The sequence below is a fragment of the Pararge aegeria genome, chromosome W (assembly GCF_905163445.1).
Source record: "Pararge aegeria chromosome W, ilParAegt1.1, whole genome shotgun sequence".
NCBI lineage: Eukaryota > Metazoa > Arthropoda > Insecta > Lepidoptera > Nymphalidae > Pararge > Pararge aegeria.
Window position 1 is genome coordinate 1707031 of NC_053207.1, and position 26441 is coordinate 1733471.

At 35.3% G+C, this 26441-nt stretch overlaps 1 protein-coding gene across 1 annotated transcript; it reads right to left on the reverse strand.

Moving 5' to 3' along the window:
- Window positions 1–13336: 13336 nt before the first annotated feature.
- Window positions 13337–18068, reverse strand: LOC120635946 (glutathione S-transferase theta-1-like). The gene is made up of 5 exons (XM_039907155.1): window positions 17862–18068; window positions 17009–17096; window positions 15634–15784; window positions 15137–15320; window positions 13337–14566 (listed from the first exon to the last, which is right to left on the reverse strand). Exons 1-5 carry the CDS (start codon window positions 17971–17973, stop codon window positions 14418–14420), a joined length of 684 nt encoding a protein of 227 aa, XP_039763089.1. The 5' UTR covers window positions 17974–18068; the 3' UTR covers window positions 13337–14417.
- Window positions 18069–26441: the final 8373 nt, after the last annotated feature.

Here is a 26441-nt window from a genome sequence, read left to right on the forward strand (position 1 = left end):
AGGTGTATACATAAATATTTTCAACAAGCATATTTGAATATGAAATTTAATTGAATACGTTGAAGTTGTGCATCAGTGCAGGCCATTTAGTAGATTAACTGAACTCCAATGTCACATTTATTAACTTGCAACTCACTAGAGGCACTGAACTTTAGTGTAACTTTTGCCAAGCTAATATACTTACTACCTCCAAGTTTGTAAGGGCTTTCCGAGTAATTATCACTTCATCTGATGAAAATACTTCGTCGTAGTCTACATCTCATTCGATAAGCATCCATTGCTGGATATAGATTTTAATACAGAAATAGCTTTTATTGCGTTAATGTAGAGGGTTGGTTTTTCTATCGTGTGCCACGAATTTTATTGAAATTATATGTGCATTCGATTTCTTTTTCTGAGAAAATGATGTGTCACAGACAATACAAAAATGGGCCTCCACCCCTCCCCCCTCAAATTCAGGGCGCACGATTTAACATTTTACCAATGTAGATTCTGTCAATTAATTTTAGATTGACCTTATCAAAATCTACTTTTCCATCTCATGAAGTGTGCTTTTTCATTGAATACACGTTTACTATTCGATATTTTATTGCTAAGTTGTATACTTTCGACAAGTTAGAGGACGATCTGCAGGGTGATTACGTATCTTGCGACAGGCGTGAATCTTGCAATCACTGCTGTCAAACGTCACTTTTGTTTACTTATTATATGGAAAAGTGACGTTTGACAGCAGTGATTGCAAGATTTACGCCGACCGTAGTCGCCCTGCCGGTGATTGAACTCTGTAGTATCAAATCTATTAAATGCATTAGGTATGATTTTATATATTCGTAATTCAATTTTAACCTTCTCATGCCAAATCGGTATGGTTTACTGAAATTCGCCAAAGCCACACAAAACTTGCTAAATGCACGTGGCCTTCCACCTTGTTTGTCCGGCACAAACAGTAGATACCACAACCAGACATAACAGCACACACACACACAAAACACACTTTACGCATGTTTAAACTTAGACACCGGAGCACCCTTCTGAGAGGTTCTATGATTGGGCATAATAAACAAACTCAATATGATATTATTACCTACTATCGCAAAGTAAAGCTTTAACAGGTAAAACCATTTTTTCTTTGTATATATAATGTAACAGTAGTTTTTGTAAAAGGGTTAAATATTAGAGCTTTTTTTATACAACTGTATTCGAAGTTTTTAATAAATTAGTAAGCATTTCTACAAATCTGATATGTCGATTCATGTCGTTTTAATTTTAATTGAATTCTATACTTGTGGACTCTCGCGACTTCGTCCGCGTATGAGTTAATCGAGAAGCTAGAATCGATGTGATGCTTACATCATAATCATCGTGGCTACGTATGTACCTACTATTATTTTACGTGGTATAATATGATAAATGTAAATATGCCGCAATGTAAAATATGATAGTGATAGTGATTGAGATTGAGATTGCGACTGCGACTGCGACTGCGACTGCGACTGCGATAGCGACAGCGATAGTGATACTTTCACACAGTGGCACAGTACAGGACAGTTGAATCTGGCCGCATACCTTAAGAATGCCGCTGGTACGTAAACTCTCTAAGATCTCTCTATTTCTCTCCAATATCACACTTGCGAAGGTTAGTTCGATGTATTATACTACTATATTTATTGTAGTGGTTAGCATATAATATAACCGACTGTGTTGTACATGTGCCCCAAAAGACCTTCGTTCACGAAAGAACAAATTATTCGTGTTCCCTACCGCGTTCATTGTCGTCATTCGTGTTCCCTACCGCGTTCATTGTCGTCATTCGTGTTCCCTACCGCGTTCATTGTCGTCATTCGTGATCCCTACCGCGTTCATTGTCGTCATTCGTGATCCCTACCGCGTTCATTGTCGTCATTCGTGATCCCTACCGCGTTCATTGTCGTCATTCGATGAGCTCTTGGACAGCAATGCTTAATGGGATCTATTCCATGACGAGTGGACAGCATTGTTCCGTGAATTGTTGAGATACTCTGACAAAATTGAATGACCTTTACTTCATTATTCGCAGAGTATCACTATAGTAAATTAAATAAATGAGCAAATAAATATACTACGACAATGCACACATCACCATCTAGCCCCAAAGTAAGCGTAGCTTGTGTTATGGGTACTAAGATGACTGTTTATTAAATATTTTTTTATTTTAAACCGTCATTTATAGGAAACTTTATAATTAGTTTAAATATAGTAATATTGTTTCTTTAAAATATAAATATAAACTATTTAAAACTAAATAAAATCTAAAACGTCCTCGAAACCACCGCAGCGAGGCACAGTTCCTAAGATGCTGGCAGCATTGCCCCTTTGGATGGCCAAACTAATTCGTTGGCCAAGGTAACTGCCCGCTCTAGGATACCCGGTAGACTCGATAACCCTTTTCGATAGATAGAGTTTGCATAAATGATGCAAAGTCTCAGGGTTCAAATACCTCAATGGGTGTCCCACAAGGCTCGATTTTGGGTCCTTTTCTATTTTTAGTGTATATAAATTATCTACCGTACCATGTCAGTGGAACATGCGACATTGTATTGTTTGCAGATGATACATCTCTAATTTTTAAGACTGATAGGAGTAAAGATAACTCTGACGAAGTAAACCGTGTTATGTCGCATGTGTCGCACTGGTTTACAGTTAACAACTTACTTTTAAATGCAAAAAAAACAAAGTGTGTCGAATTTATCTTACCAAATGTAAAGAAAATTGATAAAAATATAATGATAAATGGTGAATCACTAAGAATAGAGACTTCCACAGTTTTTCTGGGCGTGACCTTGGATAATAAGCGACAGTGGGGTGCCCATATAGATTCACTAGCGGGTAAACTAAGCTCGGCTGCCTACGCAGTCAGAAAAATTAGACAGATTACTGACGTTGAAATAGCTAGGCTAGTTTATTTTGCGTACTTTCATAGTGTTATGTCCTATGGAATCTTGTTATGGGGTAAAGCAGCTGATATCGAAACTATATTTATATTGCAGAAAAGAGCTGTACGGTCAATATATAAACTTAAATCACGCGAATCCCTCCGTGAGAAGTTTAAAGAAATAGGCATACTTACTGTAGCTTCACAATATGTTTATAACAATATAGTATTTGTAAGACAACATATTAGTATTTATAAACAAAAAGTGGACATAAACAGTCGACTTACAAGAAATGGTCATAAATTAGTGTCATCTGCATATCGTCTGCGTAAGGTACAGGGATCATTTGTGGGATTGAGTATACGCTTTTATAATATGATTCCTAAGGTGATTTTGGACCTGCCAATGCACAAGTTGAAAGAATTTGTTAAAACACACTTATTACAGCGAGGTTACTATACAATTGATGAATTTTTTAATGACAAGGTTGCTTGGAAGCATCCGGCTCCGCTTTCAGCTCTCACAAGATAGAAAAATGAATGTTAAAATGCAAAATGTAAATTGTTGATGTTGGAAAAGAGCAACTGCTGAGTTTCTTGCCGGCTTCTTCTCGGTAGAATCTGCCTTCCGAACCGGTGGTAGAATCACTACAAACAGACAGACTTGACGTTTCAAAAGTGCTTATATTAGGCCTACTTGAAATATATGAATTTTGAATTTTGAATTTTTGAATTTGATAATTCTTTAGATGACTGTTGAATATTTTTATGAATAATATACATAAATACTTATTATATACAGATAAACACCTAGACACTGAAAAACATTCATGTTCATCACACTAACATTTTCCAGTTGTGGGAATCGAACCCACGGCCTTGGACTCAGAAAGCAGGGTCGCTGCCCACTGCGCCACTCGGCCGTCATTAGTATCATGTCATTTATAATGTTCAATGTCATCTTTCATTTATTTGTCTTATAGTTATCCATAAATTATGTAGTTCTATCTAGTTAGTGTAATTGGCCTGCCGTACTAACAAGGTGTAAAATAAAAAAAACAATAATACAAGACTGCTTGTTAAGGGTATAGTGATTGGTATTTTCGGTCCTAGAAAGTAAAACAAAAATTTTAGTTTTCAAAAAATTCGTAATCGCCAATGAATTCAAAAATAAAAAACCTATCTACAAAGCTGGAAAAAAGTTTGCAACTAAATTTCAGATGGACGGGTTTGATTAAAAAAAAAAAGGCTGTTACATACCGCCACGACTTTTTCAATAGTCAAACGAATATGAGAAATTTCATGTTTGACTACGTTAAACCCAATATTAAAACAGAACAAATAAACCTGATATTTTCCATTTTCCGTGTAATAAAACATTTTTGTTCGCGAGTGGAATGCATTCGCACGAAAAGATAATTAACGTAATGTAAGAGGGATCTAGGAGTCCAGACAGTTTACACGGCTCTCTGCAAACAGTTATTCGAAATTTCCCTTTGAACATCGCGCATATTTCAATATCAACTCGTATTTTGTAATACTGGTGAATTCGTGCGTGAAATTTGCTTTAGGACATACAGAATTTCCATCGATGTACATATATTTGCATAGAGAGGTTATTATAGATTAAATAATACGCTCATAAATTTTGAATATTTAGTTAGAAACAGCGTTTAAAATGTATTTACATTATCGTCATCCTCGGCCTATAAACATCCATAGACTGCAGGCACGAGTTCCCTCTCTCATTGGAAAGAGGGTTTAAGTGCATAGACCCACAACGCTGTTTTAAAGTGGGTTGGCGGACTATAACGTGTTTTCGTGCTCTCTGAGGTACTAGGGTAGATACCAATAGTATTTTAACGCCAGTGACGAGTTCTCGGGTTCGATTCTCCGGTCGTGCTATTATTATAAAAATTCGCTGTGAATCAAATATCATCATAATTATCATCCGCAGCCCATTAACGTCCTATTGCTGGGTACATGCCTCGTCTCTCATGGTAGAGACGGTTTTAAATCAAAGACCCACCCCGCTCCTCCGATGCGAGTCGGTGGGCTCTAATCAAATACAATTTTAATTATTTCTTAAAATATATTCCATAAATTAAATAAGAATTATTAGCACATTTGTTAAAACAGAATAAATAGATAATAGATAAGCATATCTATTAAGATAATTAAAGTAAAGTTAAAAGTTTAGTCATTGACGCGCTTTACAAAATACAAAATTACTGTACCAGTATTAATTATTTGTTACTGTCAGACTATCATTAACATTTACGTTTGAATTAAGTCAGATATTATTTAAAGGATAGTCGCTTGGATGTACCCGTCACTTCTCGAGGATAAGCTGTCCCTATAAATAATTTTCGACTCTATTTCAACATCATCAATGTCAATAATAGTTTGATAGTGACAAAGGCGGATCAATTCGGATATGCGCCAGCCACTGACCTCTATTATACAATATATAGTACGCTGGAGAGGCTTTACCATATAAAATGACAGCTAAAAATTGTTCCGATTTGAAACGCTGATGAGAGTACTACGATAGGGCTGTACCAACTTTGTCGATAGTACTCATCGACACTATTACTGTTAAGATTTATGAAATCACAACACTACATTACTACATTAAAATCATTATGCAGAATATGAATGTCGTAAATTGGGGTTCTTAGTTGAATGATTACTCTTATTCCAAATATTTTGCTGTGCTTTGATTTTTTCAAAAGGCATTCCAGACTTACACTAAAAGAAGTACAGTATAACATAATTTTTTGGTGAGTTAGAATAGAAATAGGCAGATATTTGGAAATACAAAAACTCATCATCAGATCTATATGAAACTTAAATGGAACTATTTCGGAATAATTTTTTGAATTGTACATTTTCCTTTAAAAAACAGTTCAAAGTCAAGTCAAGAGCAAGTCTTAAATCGTTATCGATTTTTTAAAACTGAAGCATCACTAAACTTAGTTCCAAGAACCATCACCATTGCTATCAGCGCCAAAATTAAATAAATAAATAAAGATCATCCCAGTAGTGAAACCAAACGGTTTTAATACGGAGATGTTTCAATGTCAGTAGCGCCAGCATTTCACGTTTTTGTGTTACGTATTCTTTCTAGAGAATCTATTTATCTATAAAGAACGCGTCATTATACAAGAACGTGTAACGCTTAAGGTTTCATCTTCAAAAAAGGAGGAGTTGCTATAAGCACGAGTGTATGGATTTTTTTAATTTTGCTGACCGATTTCACCGACAACTGGCTGATCTGATGAGGAAATTTACCAACAGTTTGTTTAAACTCTTAAATGAATTGAGATCTATTTCTAATTTATGAATGAATGAATATAAGTTGGACGTTCCGGGTTCGATTCCCGGCATTAAAATTTGGGATTTTATAATTTCTGAATTTTCTTTGGTCTGGTATGCTTTTTGGGAGGCTTTGGCTGTGACTAGTTATCCTACCGACAAAGACGCAAAGCAATTTAGTCTCCATCTGTGATAGACTGGTTTCGGAGTTACCTCTATGGTCGTCGACAACGCATTCGCTTGGATGAGTCTGTCTTCTTGGTGTGATGTTACGGCCGGGGCACCTCAGGGTGGCGTGTTATCTCCCTTACTCTTTGCTATATTCATCAATTCCATTACTCAAAATATATCTTCTCTCTACCACATATATGCAGATGATATCCAAATTTATCGCCACTCAAACATTGAAAATCTTGGTTCTGCTGTCTCTGCTATAAATTTGGATCTTGGGGTTATTTATGAGTGGAGCAAGCAATATGGTCTAAAAGTTAATCCTGTGAAGTCTAAATCAATCATCATTGGCAGCCCTGGAATGATTTCGAAAGTTGATAGGCGTAACTTATGTCCTATTCTTTATAACGGTGTAGGTATACCTTTTTGTGCTACCGTTAAAGACCTTGGCTTATATTTAGATCAGGATTTGTCTTGGTCCACACATATAAAAGAAATAAGTAGACGTATGTTTGCCACCATGGGCTCGCTGCGACGCCTAAGATCTATTCTCCCAATCCCGACTAAAGTTATGTTGGCACATTCCCTCCTTCTTTCTATTCTTGACTATGCGGACGCAAGCTATCTTAATTTGAATGAGGACCAGCTAAACAAACTTGAGCGTCTCCAAAGACTCAGGCATCTTGACTGAGTCTGAGACTGAACTTTACCAGCCGAAAATAGGTTTGCAGTAATTGCTTAGGCTCGCCTTTATTTGTTAACAAATATTGCCGAATCGAATATGCCTAACACCTGCATATGTGTGTAGTATGCTAAAGAGAAGGCCACACTGTGGCTTCCAATCAGCGTCCATCGTTGCGTTCTTGATTGCGTATTACGTACGACCCATAGGCCTAAACTGCCGTTTGTTTCCACTAAAAGTTAGTCTTTTGAAGAGTTATGAATCAGTCTAAGACAATAGCAGACTTACTCAGGATATCCTATTATAGTATTAAGGACTACGTCAACGATAAAAATGCTTGGGTGTAATTTATTGCTCTAACCAGGTTGCTTCTTTAATAGTTTATAAATGACAATGTGAGATGGTGATAACGAAAAAAAAAATAACAACCGGCTAAGTTTGTTGTGGGCTGCTTCTTCTTAGACCAGGGCGCGTTTGGAACCCTCGTAGCTTTAGTTTTAAGTTGACGAATTTATTTATCGCCATCAACTCACTCCTGTGTCATATTTTACATGTAATGTACGCATCAAAAGTGCCATCTATGTGCCTATTTGAATAAAGAAATATTTGACTTTGACTTTGACTGATAAAATACAGATAAACACCCAGACACTGAAAAACATTCATGTTCATCACGGAAAAAATGTCCAGTTGTAGGAAGCGAACCCGCGGCCTTGGACTCAGAAAGCAGGTTCGCTCACTCGCAATAAATATTTTTTTTATTTGTCCAACAATAACAAGACATACTATTTGAATAAAGAAATATTTTTCTTTGACTTTGAGTTTATGGGAGTTATATTGGACACAAACTCCTAAACTGCTTCTACGCAGCATTATAAAAGAACGCTGAAGCCCTTGGTTAGTAGGGTGGTCACGAACCACGGCCGAAGCTTCGTACCAAGTTTGACTGAAAATTCAGAAATAATTAACTATCGAATCCGGAACTACCCATTTATAAGACAACTCGAAGACCTCCCTGGCGCAACGGTGAGCGCTGCGAATTGAAGTAGGAGATCCCGGGTTCAATTCCCGGCCGAGACAATTTTGTTATTTATAATTTCTGAATTCTCTCTGGCTTTGTCCATGGCTAGTTACCACCCACCGACAAAGACGTGCCGCTAAGCGATGTAGTGTTCCGGTGCGATGTCACGTAGAAACCTATCTACACTCTATTATCTATCAACACTCTTGGCACTATCCCGTTCTCTTGCTGTAAGTCCTATCTACAAAGGTTGCCTGTAAGAGATTGCTTGCAGCAATAAGGCCGCCTTTGCATTTACATTGTGTACTGTATACTCCTTACTGTTTCTTTTCCTGTATGTTATACGTGCAATAAAGTGTTTTTTCTTCTTCTTCTTCTATTAGGGGTATGACTACCATACTCCCTCTCAGGGTAGCCCGCAACCATCTTAGACTGCATCATCGCTTACCACCTGGCAGCTTGCAAGGGCTAACTTGTACCTAGTGAAAAAGAACAACAGTGCTCATTACTGTAGCAGGGAGACGGTAAGCGATCAGACGCAGGACGCAAATTTGAACGCCACAGCGGACGCAAGACGCTTTCTGGCATTGCCTTTAAGAGCACGTGCTTGTGTTACTTGCAGCTTAACGGCTCAAGGCAGCATCACGTCGCTACGGCTGGAGAACTGAGTGCCAGTGTGAGATTTTAGGTTTAGGTTTAAAGACATTTATTCCCATAAAAAGAACTAAGTCACTTACATAGGAAACTTAATTTTCTATAATAAAATAATACACTTCGCCATTAGACTAAACTAAATTCAATTTTACTACTATCTAATATATCTATAAGAAGCTAATTTAGTTTTGAATACATTGAATAAGTTTACATTTTTTATAAGTATAGGTATTTTATTATAAAATTTGGCGCCTTCAAAGGTAAGGGATTTTTTACCATAATTTGTTCTATTTCTAGGTAAGGTAAGGAAACTGACTCAACGAGTTTTCTACCTACGTTTACTCAATCGATCGCGTGAAAGTAAACTACGATTTATATGTAGGTATCGAAATAGCGCCATCTAGTGACAGTAGGGTTCAACTTCAACTTTTCTTTATGGCAACCGGGTCACTAGGACCCGGATAGCGACCATTACTGCCAATGACTCTTGAAATTCGCACAGTATATTATAAATAGAAATAAATATACTACGATAATACACACACCGCCATCTAGTCCCAAAGTAAGCGTAGCTTGTGTTATGGGTACTAAGATAACTGATGAATATTTCTATAAATAATATACATAAATACTTATAATATACCTACATATAAACGCCCAGACACTGAAAAACATTCATGTTCGTCACACAAACATTTTCCAGTAGTGGGAATCCAACCCACGGCCTTGGACTCAGAAAGCAGGTTCGCTGCCCACTGCGCCAATCGGCCGTCTAAATGGTATGATTAACCGGTTATAAAAATGAACCCGGAGACCCGGTTACCAGTATTACCAACTAATTGGCGCTCCTAAACGTAGGTATAAAATCTCACAGTTGGCACTCTAAGTCGCGCTATATCGCCAGCAAGCTGCGTAAGCCCTTAGGATGGGAATATTAGTACTCAATAATTTGACTCAATGCGTTTTCGCGTCACGAGCCAGGTAGGTGATCCCACCCTTATACAATCACCCCTCTGCTAAAGATTCAATAACAAGGTGTGCAGGTACGTTACTACGAGTAAGTCGGTACGAGTAGCTACTTATAATTATTTAGGTAGGTGTATTTTATTATATCAGACGCCAGACGTAATAATCCCCATTTAATTGGCGTGCTGAATTGATGCAGACTCGTTGGCGAAATAGTAAGCTTTTCGTAGGTACTTCAGTACCTCTCGTACAGATTATTCAACATAAGCTATCCTCATTCCCCGCGTTTTCACCCGCTTTGACTAAAGGTCGTAACATGCTATAATGGCCACGCGGATAACTTACGTAATTACTCGTGGACCCCTCCGGAAATAGTAGATTGTGCTACAAGGATTATGTCCTTGTAGCACAATCTACTAACAATCAAATTAATCAGAGATTGTTATGTTATTATGGTTATTGATTTTTAAGTCGACGATAAAATTGGTTATGACCGAGTTACTAAGGTAAGGTTCGATTCTCGGGTCAGATCAAAAGTATAAGTATTTAAATGAATTTGGCACTGTTTTTTAATTCGAATGCGAAGAAATAAAAGAAATTATTTAAAAAAAAAGACAAAATAACTCGTAAAATAGTGCAAATAGTAAAAACAGAATATATTTTAAAAAAACAACTACGTTATAAAATCCCTACTAATATTATAAATGTCAATGTAAGTTTGTTTGTTACGCTTTCACACAACAACTACTTAACCGATCATCATGAAACTTTGTAGACATATTCTTGGAAGTGTCAGAAATAATATAGGATACTTTTTATCCCGACATTAAGCTCGGTTCCTGTGGGAGAGGGTATGAAAGTGTTTGACGATTTTACACCATAACTCCGACAAATTATAACCTATTTAAATAATTATTTTGTACTATAGAGGTTATAATATGTGTTTAATTTTTCCCAAACTTTGTGTAGATCTGAATGTGGTTGGAGATAGAGGACAGAACTCCTTATTTAAGGCTTAGCGATACAGAATGCTTAAATTTTTTTTAGAACTACAACTTAATTGAATGCCACATCAAAAACCGAAATCAAACGCAGATAAAATCCCATAATTGAAAATATAATAGAACTACATACCGATTAGTAATTTTTACATTTGATGAATTTCTTAATTGGAAAACGCCAGCTTCGCTCTCATCTCCCGCAAAATAGAAAAATGATTGTGGTGACGCCATTTTTACTTTCGGGGAATCATCACCATAAAATGGAATTTCCTTTGTAAATTTAGTGGACTGTATATTTTAGGGTTTGCTGGATTCTTTTCCCCTTTTTAATGTTAAACTATGGCTTTAAAGGATATAAAACAAGGGATAACTAGGGTTGGACAGAAAAGTATTTGCACGTGGACTTACAGTTCGTCGTAATGCAGTTTTCCCTTGATTTCTCGTCACTTCACAAGGTTTCACAAGTTATCACTAAACACTAAAGCACTGATGTAGGTTTAAATACTATTAATCGTCCAGTATAAGGTTCTTTGGCCGGCCGACCATGTGGTTTTATTGAATGGATGAGCGGAAGATTGACGTGCGTTTGCCGCGGATATAGGTGTGCAACTAACTAACGGCGTGATGCGGAAAGATAAGGAAGCGGATATATAAAAAATGGAAGATGGAAATCCATAGTGTAGCCATTATCTATTACTTCGACCACAGATTAATGAGAATTTATCAAATAGATTGTAAAGGTTGATGTTGGAAAAGAGCAACTACAGTTTCTTGCCTTCAAACAAACATACTTAACGTTTCAAAAGTGCTTATAAGTACTTAAAATAATTGAATTTTTTATTTTGTTTCTTGAATTCCCGCCTTAACCCTGAATGCGATGCGAGAGTTACATTTTACCATTCTAAGAATTTTTTGTCTGGTGGATCGCTGAGAGTCTTGGGATGTGCACGGGCCAAGGAATTTGAAGCTTTCTTTAAGGTAGGGTGGTGTCCAACGAAGAAAGAGAGTAGAGTTCAGGATATCTATCCTGTACTCTACTCTCTTTCTTCGTGCAGATTACGGCAATACCTTATAGAAAGCCACTTCAGTTTGTTCAGGTTTATTTCAGTGTTTTTGCTGATTAAATAAATAAAAAGGGTGACAAAGGAGCTAGGATACTGAGCCAGTATCAGCTGCACTTATTCTCAACCAGACCTAGTTTTCACATGCTTGCTTGCTTCTAAAAATAACGTGGGCAATGTAAGCCCCAAGCAAGGCTAGCATGCGTGCCACGAGAAAATTATCTCTACTAGTTAATCGTTTTTTAGAGACAGACGAGATAATACGAAAACATAATGATCTCGTAGTGAGCATGCTAGGTAGGAATGTAGACATGACTTTTTTGCCGGCTCTTCTCAGTGAAATCTGCCTTCCGAACCGGTGGTAGAGTCTACAAACAGACTGACTTGACGTTTCTAAAGTGCTTATAAACTAGCCTACTTGAAATAAATGAATTGTGAATTTTGATTTTTTTTTTAAGCTTATTGCACTAACTTATTTTACTTTAAGTACTTCTATTAAACTGTATCTACCTACTGAAAAACGTCTGAATGAGATTCATATTTGGCCACAAGAAATACGATCACATTTCGGAATATCGCAACCAACTAAACTGGCTTCGTATAAGGCATCGGGGTACCTACTCTGCATGTCATTTCTACACAGTACTCTACTCTCTTTGATCTTTGGACACCACCCTTCCATAAAGAACGCTTTAAATCGCACGTCCCAAGGCTCTCAGCGATCTGTGAGGGAAAATATACTTACAATGGTAAAATATTTCTCTCAAAGCTACTCGGCATCCTTTACCTACTATAAAAGCTGCAACGCTTTGGAATGCACTCCTTGATGATATTTGTCGCTCTAAATACCTGGCAATGTTGAAAAGGAATCACTACATGTTTTTATTTATATCTGTGTTTTTATTTATACAGGTACCTATAGGTACTTATACATACACCGCGGTACCGCAAAAACGAAAGTTACGTTTGACAGCAGTGATTACGAATACGATCTGTCGCAAACCTGTCGCGAGATACGTGATTACGTATCTCGCGACAGGTTTGCGACAGGCGTAAATCTTGCAATCACTGCTGTCAAACGTAACTTTGGTTTATTTATTGTATGGAAAAGTGATGTTTGACAGCAGTGATTGCAAGATTTAAGTCCAACCTTCACTAGTTTGCAGGGCATGTAAAGAAGAGTTGATGACTCCTCTCACAGGATATTAATTTAGAGCCTAACCTTTTAAGCTGCTCAAAAACGGATCATACATTTAGATCATATGTTCAAACGTCGCATTACAATCACAGGCTATTTTGGAAACTATACATGTACTGAAATTAATGAATAAAATATTTTATCATTGTTTTTACATGAATTACAATAATGCAACAATGGAAAATTGAAATACTAAGTATTAGTTATGTGAAACCTCCGAATAGACACAGCGGGTGGTAAGTAGATGCCGAGGATTTGAAGTAGCCGACGCCCGCTTAAAAAGGGCGATAACTGCTTGATCACAGGAGCTATATCTTAGTAGTATAAAATTAATTAAAACAACCAATCCCTTCACACCTTTTAATATAAAATTACAATTAATTAAACTTTGTATAATTTTTTTACTAAGATTGTATAAATTTATATACATAACGTATCATATTTTACATTCTTCAGGTAGTACACAACTTGCAGCCGTGCGAGCTTGGGGCGTTTTCGAGTATCAAACATTTAATTGAGTTTTATTTTATTATTTCACAAGTGGTTAGCCCTTGATTGTAATATCACCTAATATTAATTGATAATAAGTCTAACATGATAGTTGGCAAACCTGTTAGGGTAATGGAAGTTATATTAAATCAATATGCCCCTAATAAGCTTCTACGAGGTAAAGAGGCTCCCAGGCAAGAATAAACCTAATGGCTCTTTTTATATATAAGTGATTTCTAAACTAATTTTATTTTACTATTGTTCCGCCTACCCCGCCTACTCAGACGTCTACCCTGCTTCAGGTAAAGAGCTCTAGAAGGCTTCCTTGCGCAGAGTGCAAATTATGTACAGGACAAATAATACCAGCTTAAGCCTAATATTATTGCAATGAGGAATGCAAATTTAATGTTCATTACTGTAAAAAAAATCTTTAACTAATAATATAATTGCACATATTCGAATGCAATCGTAAAATTGTCTACTGAGGGTCGACCATCAGATGTCTATACGAAACGATTAAATATAATCCTTCCAAAGAAATCGCGACGAATTTGAAAATAAAAGAATTAGTTTTGTTTACAAGTGCATAAAAAGAACTTTCGCTTTCGAGGATGAAAATGCATTAAAAGACTACTAAACGGGAATTTTATAGAAAACTTTACTGTGACTACAGAAATTTACGATGTTTACTTTTCTCCTGCTGTCACGTATGGTTAACCTATAAACACTTATGCACAAAAGCAATTCTAGTATAAAAGAGAACTTTAAAATAACGAGGATTTAAGTTTATTTTTTGTGCTTGAATGCCAGTTTTTACGGAAGTCGAGCCTGTTGCGCGTAATGACATAAAAGTGTACGGCTTTTTTTTGTTTTTCCTATTTTAGAGTTTATTTACCAAACCACACACCATTATTATATTACGTCTAACATATTTAATATTTTTCATCACAGCTTTGCAGCTAGCTTATTTTTTTCGGTAACTTTGTTAATAACCACGTGTGCCTCGTCGTAGTAAGGGTTGAAATGTTCTGGAACCTTCTTCCACCATGTTGATATACCCTTAAAGTTATCAGCAGGTTCGTAGCCTGCAGCTCCTGGATAAAAATTGAAAAAATTCAAAAACGAAATTCACTTATTTCAAGTAGCACGCCAGCTTGCTTGCGCACCTGTACACTCTATGAGTATACAAAGACTAACTAATTTTATTATTATACCTGTTACACATGGTAAATAGAAACCTTTTTTTTTGGCAAAGAAACCCAACAGTTAGTCTTGAGTGTTTGGAAATGGCATCAAGTACAGGACCTCATGCTCAGGAGCTCATGTTACTCACTAGACCAACAAAGGATATGTTAAGGGAAATACAACATTACAATATGTAGTACACACTCAAATTAAATGAAACATAAAACCTCTTATGTAGTGTTGTCGGTTTAAAAATATATTATTATTATTATATTATTACATATAATATTTCTTAAATATAGTTCAATGGGTACATACCACGATGAGTCCCGTCGTGACCATGATCATGCAACTGGGTCGAAATATCGACGAATCTAAAATATTATCGTGGTATGTACCCGTTGAAATATATTTAAGAAACGTTGATTAACCACGAAAATCTTACTTTAAAATTTATATATAATATATTTAGTAGTTACTTGGTTGCTCCAACTCGCATGCCGCCAGCAAGTCTGCCACAGTGATGGTGTCACCGGCAACAAACTGGGTACCATTTTGAAGCCAATGCTTTTCAAACGTTTCCAAGGCGGATATCATCCTCTTTTCATAGCCCAACAGAGTTTTAACATCTGGCGCTTTACCCGTAAAAGTTGGGTCCAGAATCTAAAAATGTAGAGAAATAATAATTATAGAGTGGTGCGCTTAAAATTACAAACCATTCGTTAAAAGGAAAACTACAACAAAGAATACCATGGTAAGTTTTATTGTGGGCTTTTTAAGCAGGATGCTTATAAAAACCTTGTAGCTGCAGTTTTAAGATACTCAAGGACATAATCACCATTATCTCACTAAGAACGCGTAAAAGTCCAGCATATAAAGAAGGTAGTAGTTGATTGAAACTTATTCTTGTTTAATTTATAACAACATAGATAGCAATGCATGTTGCCAAAGGAAAGAAATAATGGTGTAAACCTACCTTGACTCTGAAGAACATTGCGCAATGTTGTCTTAATCCAAGGTGTTGCCATTCCAAAAACTCATCAATCCTTGCCTGCAACTTGCTTTCCTTGGGGTACAAGACATCTGGTATAAGATTCTCGCGGGACAGATATTTGATTATTGCAACACTAAAAATAAAAATAAATAAAACCAAATACAGTGTAAACTCCATGTAACATCCCTCGATTTAACGACAAACTCCCTAAAGCGTCGAAATTAATTGGTTTTGGTTGGTTTAGCTTGTCTTCCATACAATGATACACTCTACATAGCATTACACCCACCTGTGTAGACTGTTGTTGACCATGACTAATAAGTAGGAGTCGTGGATTTTCTATACGTTTTCATATTCTTAGTTGATCACAAACTTTCTAACTGTAAACACTTGTCTAAAATAAACTTTTTGTTTTTCTAATTCTGATTTTCTTTATTTCTTCTCTCCATTTAACGACAACTCTTTATAACGCCATAAAGCACAGTCCCTTCAGTGTTGTTACATACAGTTTACACTGTATTAAAAAAGTCATATTGCAAGTCTAAAAATAAAAATGACTACAAAATCTATCACAACATGATATTATGTCCTCGCTGTGTATGTCTGTATGTAGGAATGCAATAAACTAAGAAAACACAACATGAATGTCCATAAGGGGTTCACCAATTAAAAGTGCTTTATGAGGAAGGTTGTAAGTGTATAATTCATTAAGGATTTCTAAAAAATGATATAGTTAACATTTATAGTACTAATTATTGCCAACAAAAGAATCTACAAGCTCTAAGTGTCACTATTATTCTTAATTCAGAATGGCTCATTTTTATTCACATTATTCAATGAAGTGAGAATTCAAGTCTGAACAATAAATACCTACTGTTCGCAAAACTCTTAACATTAGTCTTCAGATGGATGTTAAAGAGTGACATAACATGTCATTTCTAAATAGGAGTGTTTGTATATACTTTTTAATCCTAATATCCTATATAAGGTATGAGAATTACTAGCAAAGTGGGCCGGGAACTGTAAGTAAAAAATATATAAAATTGAACTGTAATTTTAAAATAACTTATAGTAGGTATAAGTCAGAGATATGTTTTCGAATAGCTCAATACATTTTTGAGACTAAAATGCAAGTAAGAAGAGGTCTTATTTTATACAATCAGAAACAGAGATGTAACGATAGGCAAAAAAAGTGACTGGAAAAAAATTTTACACGCACACACTAACCTTCCAGTGAAAATAAATCCTTTCAGTCAAAATAAAGTATGAAGAGGTCTTAATTTATACCATCAGAAACAGAGATTTAATGATAGGCAAATAAAGTGTCTGGAAAAAAAATTTACATGCACACACAAACCTTTCAGTCAAAATAAATCCATCATGTTCAATAACTGGAACTTTTTGAAGTCTATTTATTGCCGTAAACTCATCAGTAAAATGTTCACCTGTTGAGAGGATAAATAACTAAGCTTATTTATAGTATAATTGAATATCAGATAATACAAGGTGACTAGCGTGTAACTAAATGTTCTTTTTTCAAATGTAATTATAATGAAAGATTAAATGAAAAAATTATAATGAAAACAAAAATAATCTTCAAAATGACATAAGTATGAAACAATAATTTTAAGCCAGTTTTTTTCTTGTTGTTGTTTTTTTGTCAGTAAATAATAAGGAAGTGGATAAAGTAAAAAGTAGTGCATAATATTTAAGTTTTCTTTTTATTTTTATAAAAACCATTATTATTTATTTACAAAAGAACAAAATAAATAATACACATTTAATATAATATATAGATTCCATTGCACAGATTTGTCCTGTTGTTGTTAAATTTAACAAAAGGAGGAATCCTTTTGTTCATATTAATATAATGAGGAAAAAAACATACTATTCATACATAAGAGTCAGCATGTTGAATTGAAGTAAATACTTCAAGTAACCAAAAATATTGATCCCGAATATTAGAATTTCAAATCGGGACTTCTTGTAAGATGTATAATCATACGACGGTAAATGGTAGTTTGCTGTTAGTTAATTTCTATGCCAGTCTTTCTACCCGTTCATTGGTCTCCCCTTTACGGAAAAACTATGCACTTAAGTTTACTTTTAATAGTGCGAAGTAAAAACCTTTTATAAACTCAACAGAATACTTCTAACAATGTCATGTAATGTTATTTTAAAATAAGTTAAACTAGTTTATAGGTACGTACCTTTTCTCAAGTCAACTAACTTTTTTTCAAAATCGCACTTCGCACTTTTGAATAAAATGTATAATGCTCTTGATGGCTGGGACATCAAATCTAAATACAACTTTAAAACCATTTTTAAATTGTTAGGTATCTCCGGTAACAAAATTACAATAGCAAAAGATAAAACTAAAACTTTGAAATAATTACTTCAAAAAGTTAAAGGTACCTCTACCCTCCATAGTTAAAGGTCATACAACTTCAAACTCCAAAGTTTACAAACATGTAATTTTTTTATAATACCACAGACTTTAAATGACTTTATGGCTTTGCGTTCTAGTCTTTATGATTCTATTATTTTGTCTGGCTGTATATAACCACAGATTAGATACCTAAAGAAGTACCCATTTAATAATATCGTATAACATCTCTTCTCTTGTTGCTTGCTTTATTTTTTGAATATTATGTTATCCCAATTCAGCTTCTACGCGACATCGTACTCGAAATCGAAGTCTTTTCCAGTAAGTAAGCGAATAAAATTCACGCCCAGACCAAAGAAAATTCAAAAATTTAAAAATAATTACCAAATTACCCTTACCGGTGATCGAACCAATTTAAGCGATCACTCCACCAAGCGACCACTCTGCCAAGAAGGCCGTTGCAGTATAAAAGGTTTTTCAAATCCGAATGGCAGGTAGGTAGTTCTAAAGAATGCATTCCAACTAAAACTCAAACTCTTGGGCTTTATTATAGTAATTATTATAGGTGTTTAATAAGCCCCTAGCTATTAAGGAAGCCCCGGCCGCAACCGAGCTTGATCTCCTTGTATAGCTTATCCTAATGGAAGGCTGGCTGTTATATTTCAATCATGTAAATGCACTCCGATAATGTTTCCTAGTTTGTACCTACTGCTTTGTTAGCATGGTTTGATTAATTAGATAATTGCTGATGGGAGCTTTAGATGACATATAAAATACCTCGCTTTATAGTCTATGTTACAGTCGTTGAAATCCGTTTTGTTATTTTTGCTTGCTTTTGTTACCTTTTAGAATAAGCCAAGATTAAACAATAACGAATACTAAGATGTTTATATATATTACAAAAACAAGTTAATCATATTATAATTAAGAATAGGTGATAGAATAGTGGTTCGGACTTCTACCTAATCGAATCGAACAAATCGCCGAGAAGATTCCTTCTGCAACCCTCTTCAAAATGATAGTTAAGAAATTACCTTATTCGACTATAGGTTTTTTTTCGGAAACTTAAACAAATATTATATTCTATTACACAACATTTAAAATATAAACAGGGTAAAACTTCGTAAGGCGTGCAAGGAACAAGTCCTACAGCTTGCCGCCTGTGTAAACAAAAATCTAAAATAAATAAAAAAATTCACGAGTTAAAATAAAAACCGGCTTAGTTTGTTGTGGGCTTCTTCATAGACAAGGGCGCGTTTGGAACCCTCGTAGCTTTAGTTTTAAGTTGACGAATTTATTTACCGCCATCAAGTCACTCCTATGTCATATTTTACATGTAATATACCTACGCATCAAGTGTGCCTATTCGAATAAAGAAATATTTGACTTTGACTTTGACTTATAAAACACAGATAAACACCCAGACAATGAAAAACATTCATGTTCATCACAAGAACATTTTCCAGTTGTGCGAATCGAACCCGCGGCCTTGGACTCAGAAAGCAGGTTCGCTGCCCACTCGCTCGCAATAAATATAAATACATATATATTTTTTATTTGTCCAACAATAACAAGACATACCGATGTCGATAAAATTTTTTTCAGCAGTAACATAGATTTAAGTCAGTCACTGGATCACAGAATTAAGATCATACAGAAACCGTTTACTCTACTAATATTGAAGCATCAAAAATCACTCCACTTGAAAAAATGGGAAAAGTCTGTGGGCTAGCAAAATTCCGCGGGTGTGAAGTGTGACGTGCTCGAGGCGTTTTCTCTGTTTTTGCAACCAATGCACTGCATGCCATAATGGATGAATGAGATTTTGCGTGTTCTTTATTATTCTGGGTACTGGATTTAGAATTACACTTTATGTAATCTTTCTCTACTTACGCGGAGAGCATAAGTTATGTGTGAAACTTAATGGTCCTTTGGGTCCTCAGTTGCGAAAACTGTACCGGTATACGCAGCGTTGGTTAAAACCCACAAGTTTGAGCAACGACATCAAAAGAGTCGCGAAGGTCTACTAGATATAAGCGGTACAAGTCAGTTGTCTGTGGATTTTGCCTCGTAAAACACCCTAAGCTACTAGACACAAGCGGCACAGGACAGTAAGGAATTTACCTCCAAAGCATAATAAGCTACGTCGTTAGTTTTGTCCCCTGACTTCTAACGAGTCGCAGATAATTTTCTTTAAAAACAGTGCTCATAAGTGGCCGATGTATTCAAATGAATGATCTAATAAATCAATTCCAATTTCTGTCATGCGTATTCCTACCTCCTACCATTTACAAAGCACAGTCGAAAATGCTTTGTCCAAATATCGCCCTTTGTGCACAAAAAACCGTTCACAATAAACAAGAGCTCATTTATAACACCCTGATCATTTTGAATTTATCCTATCTAAAGAATGCTGCCAAATACGTACGTCTGAAAGTTTAAAATTTTTGACATTTCTGTTGTGTACACTTAACTTCACAAAATTTACAGCTCTTAAAGATAAGAACAGACCTGTTTGATAAATTCTCATTAATCTGTGGCCGAAGTAATAAGTAGTGGCTACACTATGGATTTCCATCTTCCATTTTTTATATATCCGCTTCCTTATCTGCCCGCATCACGTCGCTAATTAGTCGCACACCTATATCCGCGGCATACGCACGTCAATCTTCCGCTCATCCATTCAATAAAACCACATGGCCGGCCGGCCAAAGAACCTTATACTGGACGATTAATAGTATTTAAACCTACATCAGTGCTTTAGTGTTTAGTGATAACTTGTGAAACCTTGTGAAGTGACGAGAAATCAAGGGAAAACTGCATTACGAAGAACTGTAAGTCCACTTGCAAATACTTTTCTGTCCAACCCTAGTTATCCCTTGTTTTATATCCTTTAAAGCCATAGTTTAACAATTAAAAAAGGGGAAAAGAATCCAGCAAACCCTAAAATATACAGTCCACTAAATTTACAAAGAAAATTCATTTTATGGTGATGATTCCCCGAAAGTAAAAATGGCGTCACCAAGACCTTTAATGAAATTTTGAAGTATTCCATGAATTTAAAGTCTCTTTTCAATAAAACATAAAAGCTTATTAAAGTTATTATTCTGGAAAATGACATTTTGCTACAAGCATCGAGTTTTTCAGAGAAACAAACGATACGAAATCGAACGATAACGAATCGACGAAAAAAACAAGATGAGAAGAATTTACCGACTTTACAATTTGGGATTCAAGTTGGCAGCTCTGTTTTAGAAATGGTTGTTTGAGGAATGGTTTGTTGAGCTCAACTCTCTCGGAATGGGGTACCACAAGCAGTAAACAGCGTACATTAGTTTAGGAAGTCAGACCTGTGTATTACTTGTTTTTGAGTGCTCATAATAGTAAAACTTATTCAATTTACTTATTTTAACAAGTGTCTACGTAAGTACAAATTGTTTAACTGCTCATTACAATATAGGTTGTCGCAATATAATATGGGACTTAGGACAATTGACTTAATAACCTTAAATCCATATGAAAAGTAAAAATATGGAAATACAAACACAAAATACTGTAGTATTATGTGTTTGTATTTCAATATAATACTTATGGCAAGAACCATAGACAAGTAAGGAATCGTAATCTAGGCGTTGCCTAGGAATCTTCTTTGATTAGGCGTTACTTAGGCATTGTCCGTCGTCGGTGAAAATAGCGCTCCGTGTTAGAAGAAAGTCGTAAATTTTGCGTACCTACATCCCTTCATCGATTTATATTTCACAAAGTTTCCGTCAAGGGCATCGGCTGCAGAAAGAATGAATTCGAGCTTTATTACAAGAGTATTAAGTCAAATTTACCCTGGTGTAGTTTTGATGTACTTGAAATCCATTGACGATGGCGAGGGGTCTAACCTTGATCCTTCCAAAGTTACCTGAGCCTACTTCCTTGTGACATTGAACTCAATTCGAGCCTATCAATACAAGTTCAGAAGGGTTCATCCATTCTAACTTATTACTAACAATTCATCGCGCAAATTAAGATAAGGTACCAAAGTTTTCAGGACGCAGAAAAAACACCTTACTAATATTATTCTTACTAAACGTTATAAATGTGAAAGTTGTGTGTATTTGTTTATTTGGTTGTTTGATTTACGCAATCAACTTGATTTTTGGTATTTAGTTGAAAGAACGGAGCGTAACACAGGTTACTTTTTATCTCAGGTATACCAACGGTTTCCACGTTTTGTAAAGAGCAGTAATGAACGCGGACGAAATCTGGGCAAGAGCTAGTTATGAATAATAAGAGATATATTCGAAACTTTGAATGTTTATTATTGTTTTAACATTCTTGAACAATATTCCCACTAGCTATTAATTAATTTACCTACTCGTATATCCAAAATTCCTTTTGCATATTATATACATATTATATTTGTACATGTATTATATTTTATTGTATGAAAAGGACGTTGGTCGAAAGCGCGCTTGGCGCCCGCGTAATCAGTCTTATAAAGATTTATTTTGTATGAAACTTGACTAAAGATCATCAAAATGGTCGTGCCTTGTACGCGCCACGTCATTTTAGATTGCCTATCGCCTTGATGGATACTATTTACTATTTTTTTTAGAGCACTAGCGGTTCTTGCACAAAGAACAAGCGTACCTACTTACACAAACGTAGGTAAGTAAATAAATTCAATCAGTAGATTCATATTGAGATAACAACTGTAACCAATCGAATCTAAGGTATAGGTAGGTCTAGCTTTCAATACTCGTGTAGATTATCGTGTAAACCTAAACGTCGAATGGTGATATAAATCTTTATCAATGACCACGTGACCTCGCGTCACATTGCGACATTTTGAATACAAAGCTACCAACTTGAATTACAAACTGCGTCGTCAGTAACATGATATCTCGGTATTTTAGGTAACGTGGTAACACAGCGCTGGTTTTTATTTAAAAATCTGTAGTCCGTTGATTGGAACTAAACTTAGTTCTAACGTAGTTTCAAGTTACTGTAAATAGTAGTCGCTCACTTTTTTTTTACACCCTAACTCTATAGGTGATAGGTTGTCTGGTAGAGATTGCTTGTTAGCGATAAAGCTATATATATACTCGTATATATTGTACGTGCTTAATATTTGTTATGTTATTCTAGTTAAACTTTGTATTACGTTTAGGTGTACAATAAAGTGTATTAAAATAAACATGGTTATACTAATAGACTCATTATCGGACATCCTAATTTCTCTCATTACAATTTGAGATTTTTACAATTGAATGAATTAAATTACCAGAATGAGCCCGCAGACTTTGACAATTGAAAGAGTACACTGTCAAACCTGACAGCTAACTTCAGGGTGTCGGTTTTTTGTGACGGTGTGCGCGCAGATCGAAAAAATGTACTTTCATCATTTTTCCTAACGCGGCAATAGACGTATAATTAAAAAAAATTGACAGTAATCTATATTGTCACTGACTTTTTTTAAACTTTTAATGAGAAACAATTTCGTGCTACATTATTTTGGCGTAACTATAACCGTTTACGCATCGCACGGATCGGAAGCTCTCAATATTTTTTACCGTTTCTGCAGCACTTTTCATTTATGATCCGCTCCTATTATTCGAAGCGAGATGTAGATATACTCGTTGCTGAAATAGCGTACATAATCCATTTATTGAGGAAGGCTATAAGCTAAGCTACGAGTATATCTAGTTAGTATCTACACCTTGCTACAAAACAAAAATACTTTTTCAATCCGAAGTAGTAGTTCCAGAGATTAACTTGTTCAACCAAACAAACTCTACAAGCTTTATAATATTACTAGCTTCTACCCACGACTTTATCTGCGTGGACTTTTGGGTCAAAACATTAGCTCGTTAACAATTTTTAATACTACCACGGGTACTATTTGAGAGATCGGTATAGAAACTACATGTCCTTTCCATTGCACAGGTGACATTCATACCAAATTTCAAAGCAGTCTGCCCGCGGCTTAGCTCGTAAAAAAATTTCAACTTAAGGAATCGGGATAAAATATAGCCTATGTTCTTTTCCATATCAAATGCTATATGCATGCCAAATTTCATCCAAATCAGTTCAGCCGTCTTTGAATGATTGAGTAACAAACATCCAAAATTTCACATTTATAATATTATATATATATTTATCTATAATACTTATCCTACTTTTGTGAAAATATATATAGTAGGATAGATTTTCACAATGTTCATATTGCTACTTAGTTTAAATTGTGGCTGTCTGAATATTTGTCTGTAAAATCTGTTTTTAATTAATACCGATATCGATAACAAAATAAAAAGAGACTTGATAGACTCGAGCCTCTTCTAGGGAACGAAGCTGGCTTATAACCCAATATAATAGTGATATGAAATATCTAAATAGAGTACCTATTGTGGAGCGTAATGAAATATTTGCAACGCTTCTCTGCGATTCAGCTAATTTGGAATTGGAATATTGATACAAAAGCACTGTAGCTGCATTGTCTTGTTTCATTGTTATTTTCAATAAATTGCTACGTTAATACTGAATTGCATTCAATATGTAGGTATGCAATCTGAATAGTTGAATGGCAGTGGCGTGCATAGAGGGTATGTACAGTATGATATAAAATGAAGAAAATCTACAGTACAAGTTATAAAAAACTTAAGGATAGGCATTGTAGGAGTTATAATAATCCCTCTCTTAAATATTTATAACTCGTACAGGAGGTTTTCTTCATTTTGTATCATCTGCATACCCTCTATGGACGCCTGTTGAATGGTTAGCTTATATAGCTTAGGTACCTTACGTTAGCCATTTGCATATCAGAATAAAACTGTATACAATCTGGAATAGAACTCGGAATTCGAAATAACTGCCTCTTATTAAGCTTTTAATAATTTGTATTTCAAGCTTGCGTACTTAATCTGAACATGTCTGTTTATGAATGAATGAATACACTTTTATTGTACACCACATAAACATATAGTAAAATAAAAAATAAAAAACAAAAGTATAAAATTTGTCGGCCTTATCGATACATAGCGATCTCTTCCAGGCAACCAAAGGCATTAAACACAGCTCAAGAAGAGAGGTAGGTGGTGCATTTAAATAAACTTGCATAAACACCTATATATACATATATAATATATACATACAACTTACAATAAAATATATAGATACTGACAATAATTAATATATACCTATATAATTAATATCAATAATACATAAATATATACAATATTGTCAAACCCCAAATAAAACAGAATAGGCATGTTAAAGTTCCGAAGATTCAGAATTCATTGTTTATCTTGGTAACGAACAGTGGCGTGCATAGAGGGTATGCACAGGGTATGCAGATGATACAAAATGATGAAAATATCCAGTACAAGTTACAAATACTTAAGGGTAGGCGTTTAAGAACTCTTACAATGCCTATCCTTAAGTTTTTTATAACTCGTACTGGAGATTTTCTTCATTCTATATCATCTGCATACCGTGTGCGTACCCTCTGTGCACGCCATTGGTAACGAAGATTTTGAATCGGTCACAGGCAGGAAGAGAAATAACCACCGCATCAAATCAAAAGCTCATTTTTGTCAGATTTTTTTATGTTTCTTTGTAAGATTTCTAAGAAAAAGTTTAACCATCCACTAAAAAGATGTTATATGGATGATTATTTATAATCCGGCCAACTGCAGGGCACTCCTACACATGAGAAGGGTTAAGACCTTAGTCCACCATCCTGGCCCAGTGGCACACACGCCTTTCAAAACATTTTAGAGAACTCTTCGTCATGCAGGTTTCCACACGATGTTTTCCTTCACCGTTGAAGCAAGTGACATTTTATTTATTCATTTATTTATTTGGGTTCACAAACAACAACACAGTATCACATTACACAATGGTATACATAGTACAAATAATTACTCACTGCGGCGTCAACTGCGTAAACCACATATTACAAGACATATTTGTTAATGGGGCTTATTCAAAAGCTAATAAAACATTATTGCGTAAAACGCACATAACTTAGAAAAGTTAGTGGCTGGTGGTCGGCGCCCTGAAAGTGAGGCTGAAGTCCTAAACTATCACGAAAGACCTTTTTTTATTTTTAGAAACATTGTCATATGGACACGGGGCGGCAAGTTGCAAGGCGTGATCCTTGCATGCCCTGCGAAGTGTTGCTGTGTTTATACGTGATAGTTTTTCGCTTACCAACAGTCCGGCCATCTGATTGGTCCGTCGAGTACTCCTTCCTAAAAAAAAAAAAATAAGGGCAAAGAGCAATATGAAGAAGAGAACACAAGTTTATTATTTTGCTATCCCCAACCCACCTAAATAGGGATTTTAAAACTAATAGCCTCGAGTCTAATAAAAAAGTTATAGTGAGTACCTTTGTAAGAGAGTTCGCCGTACT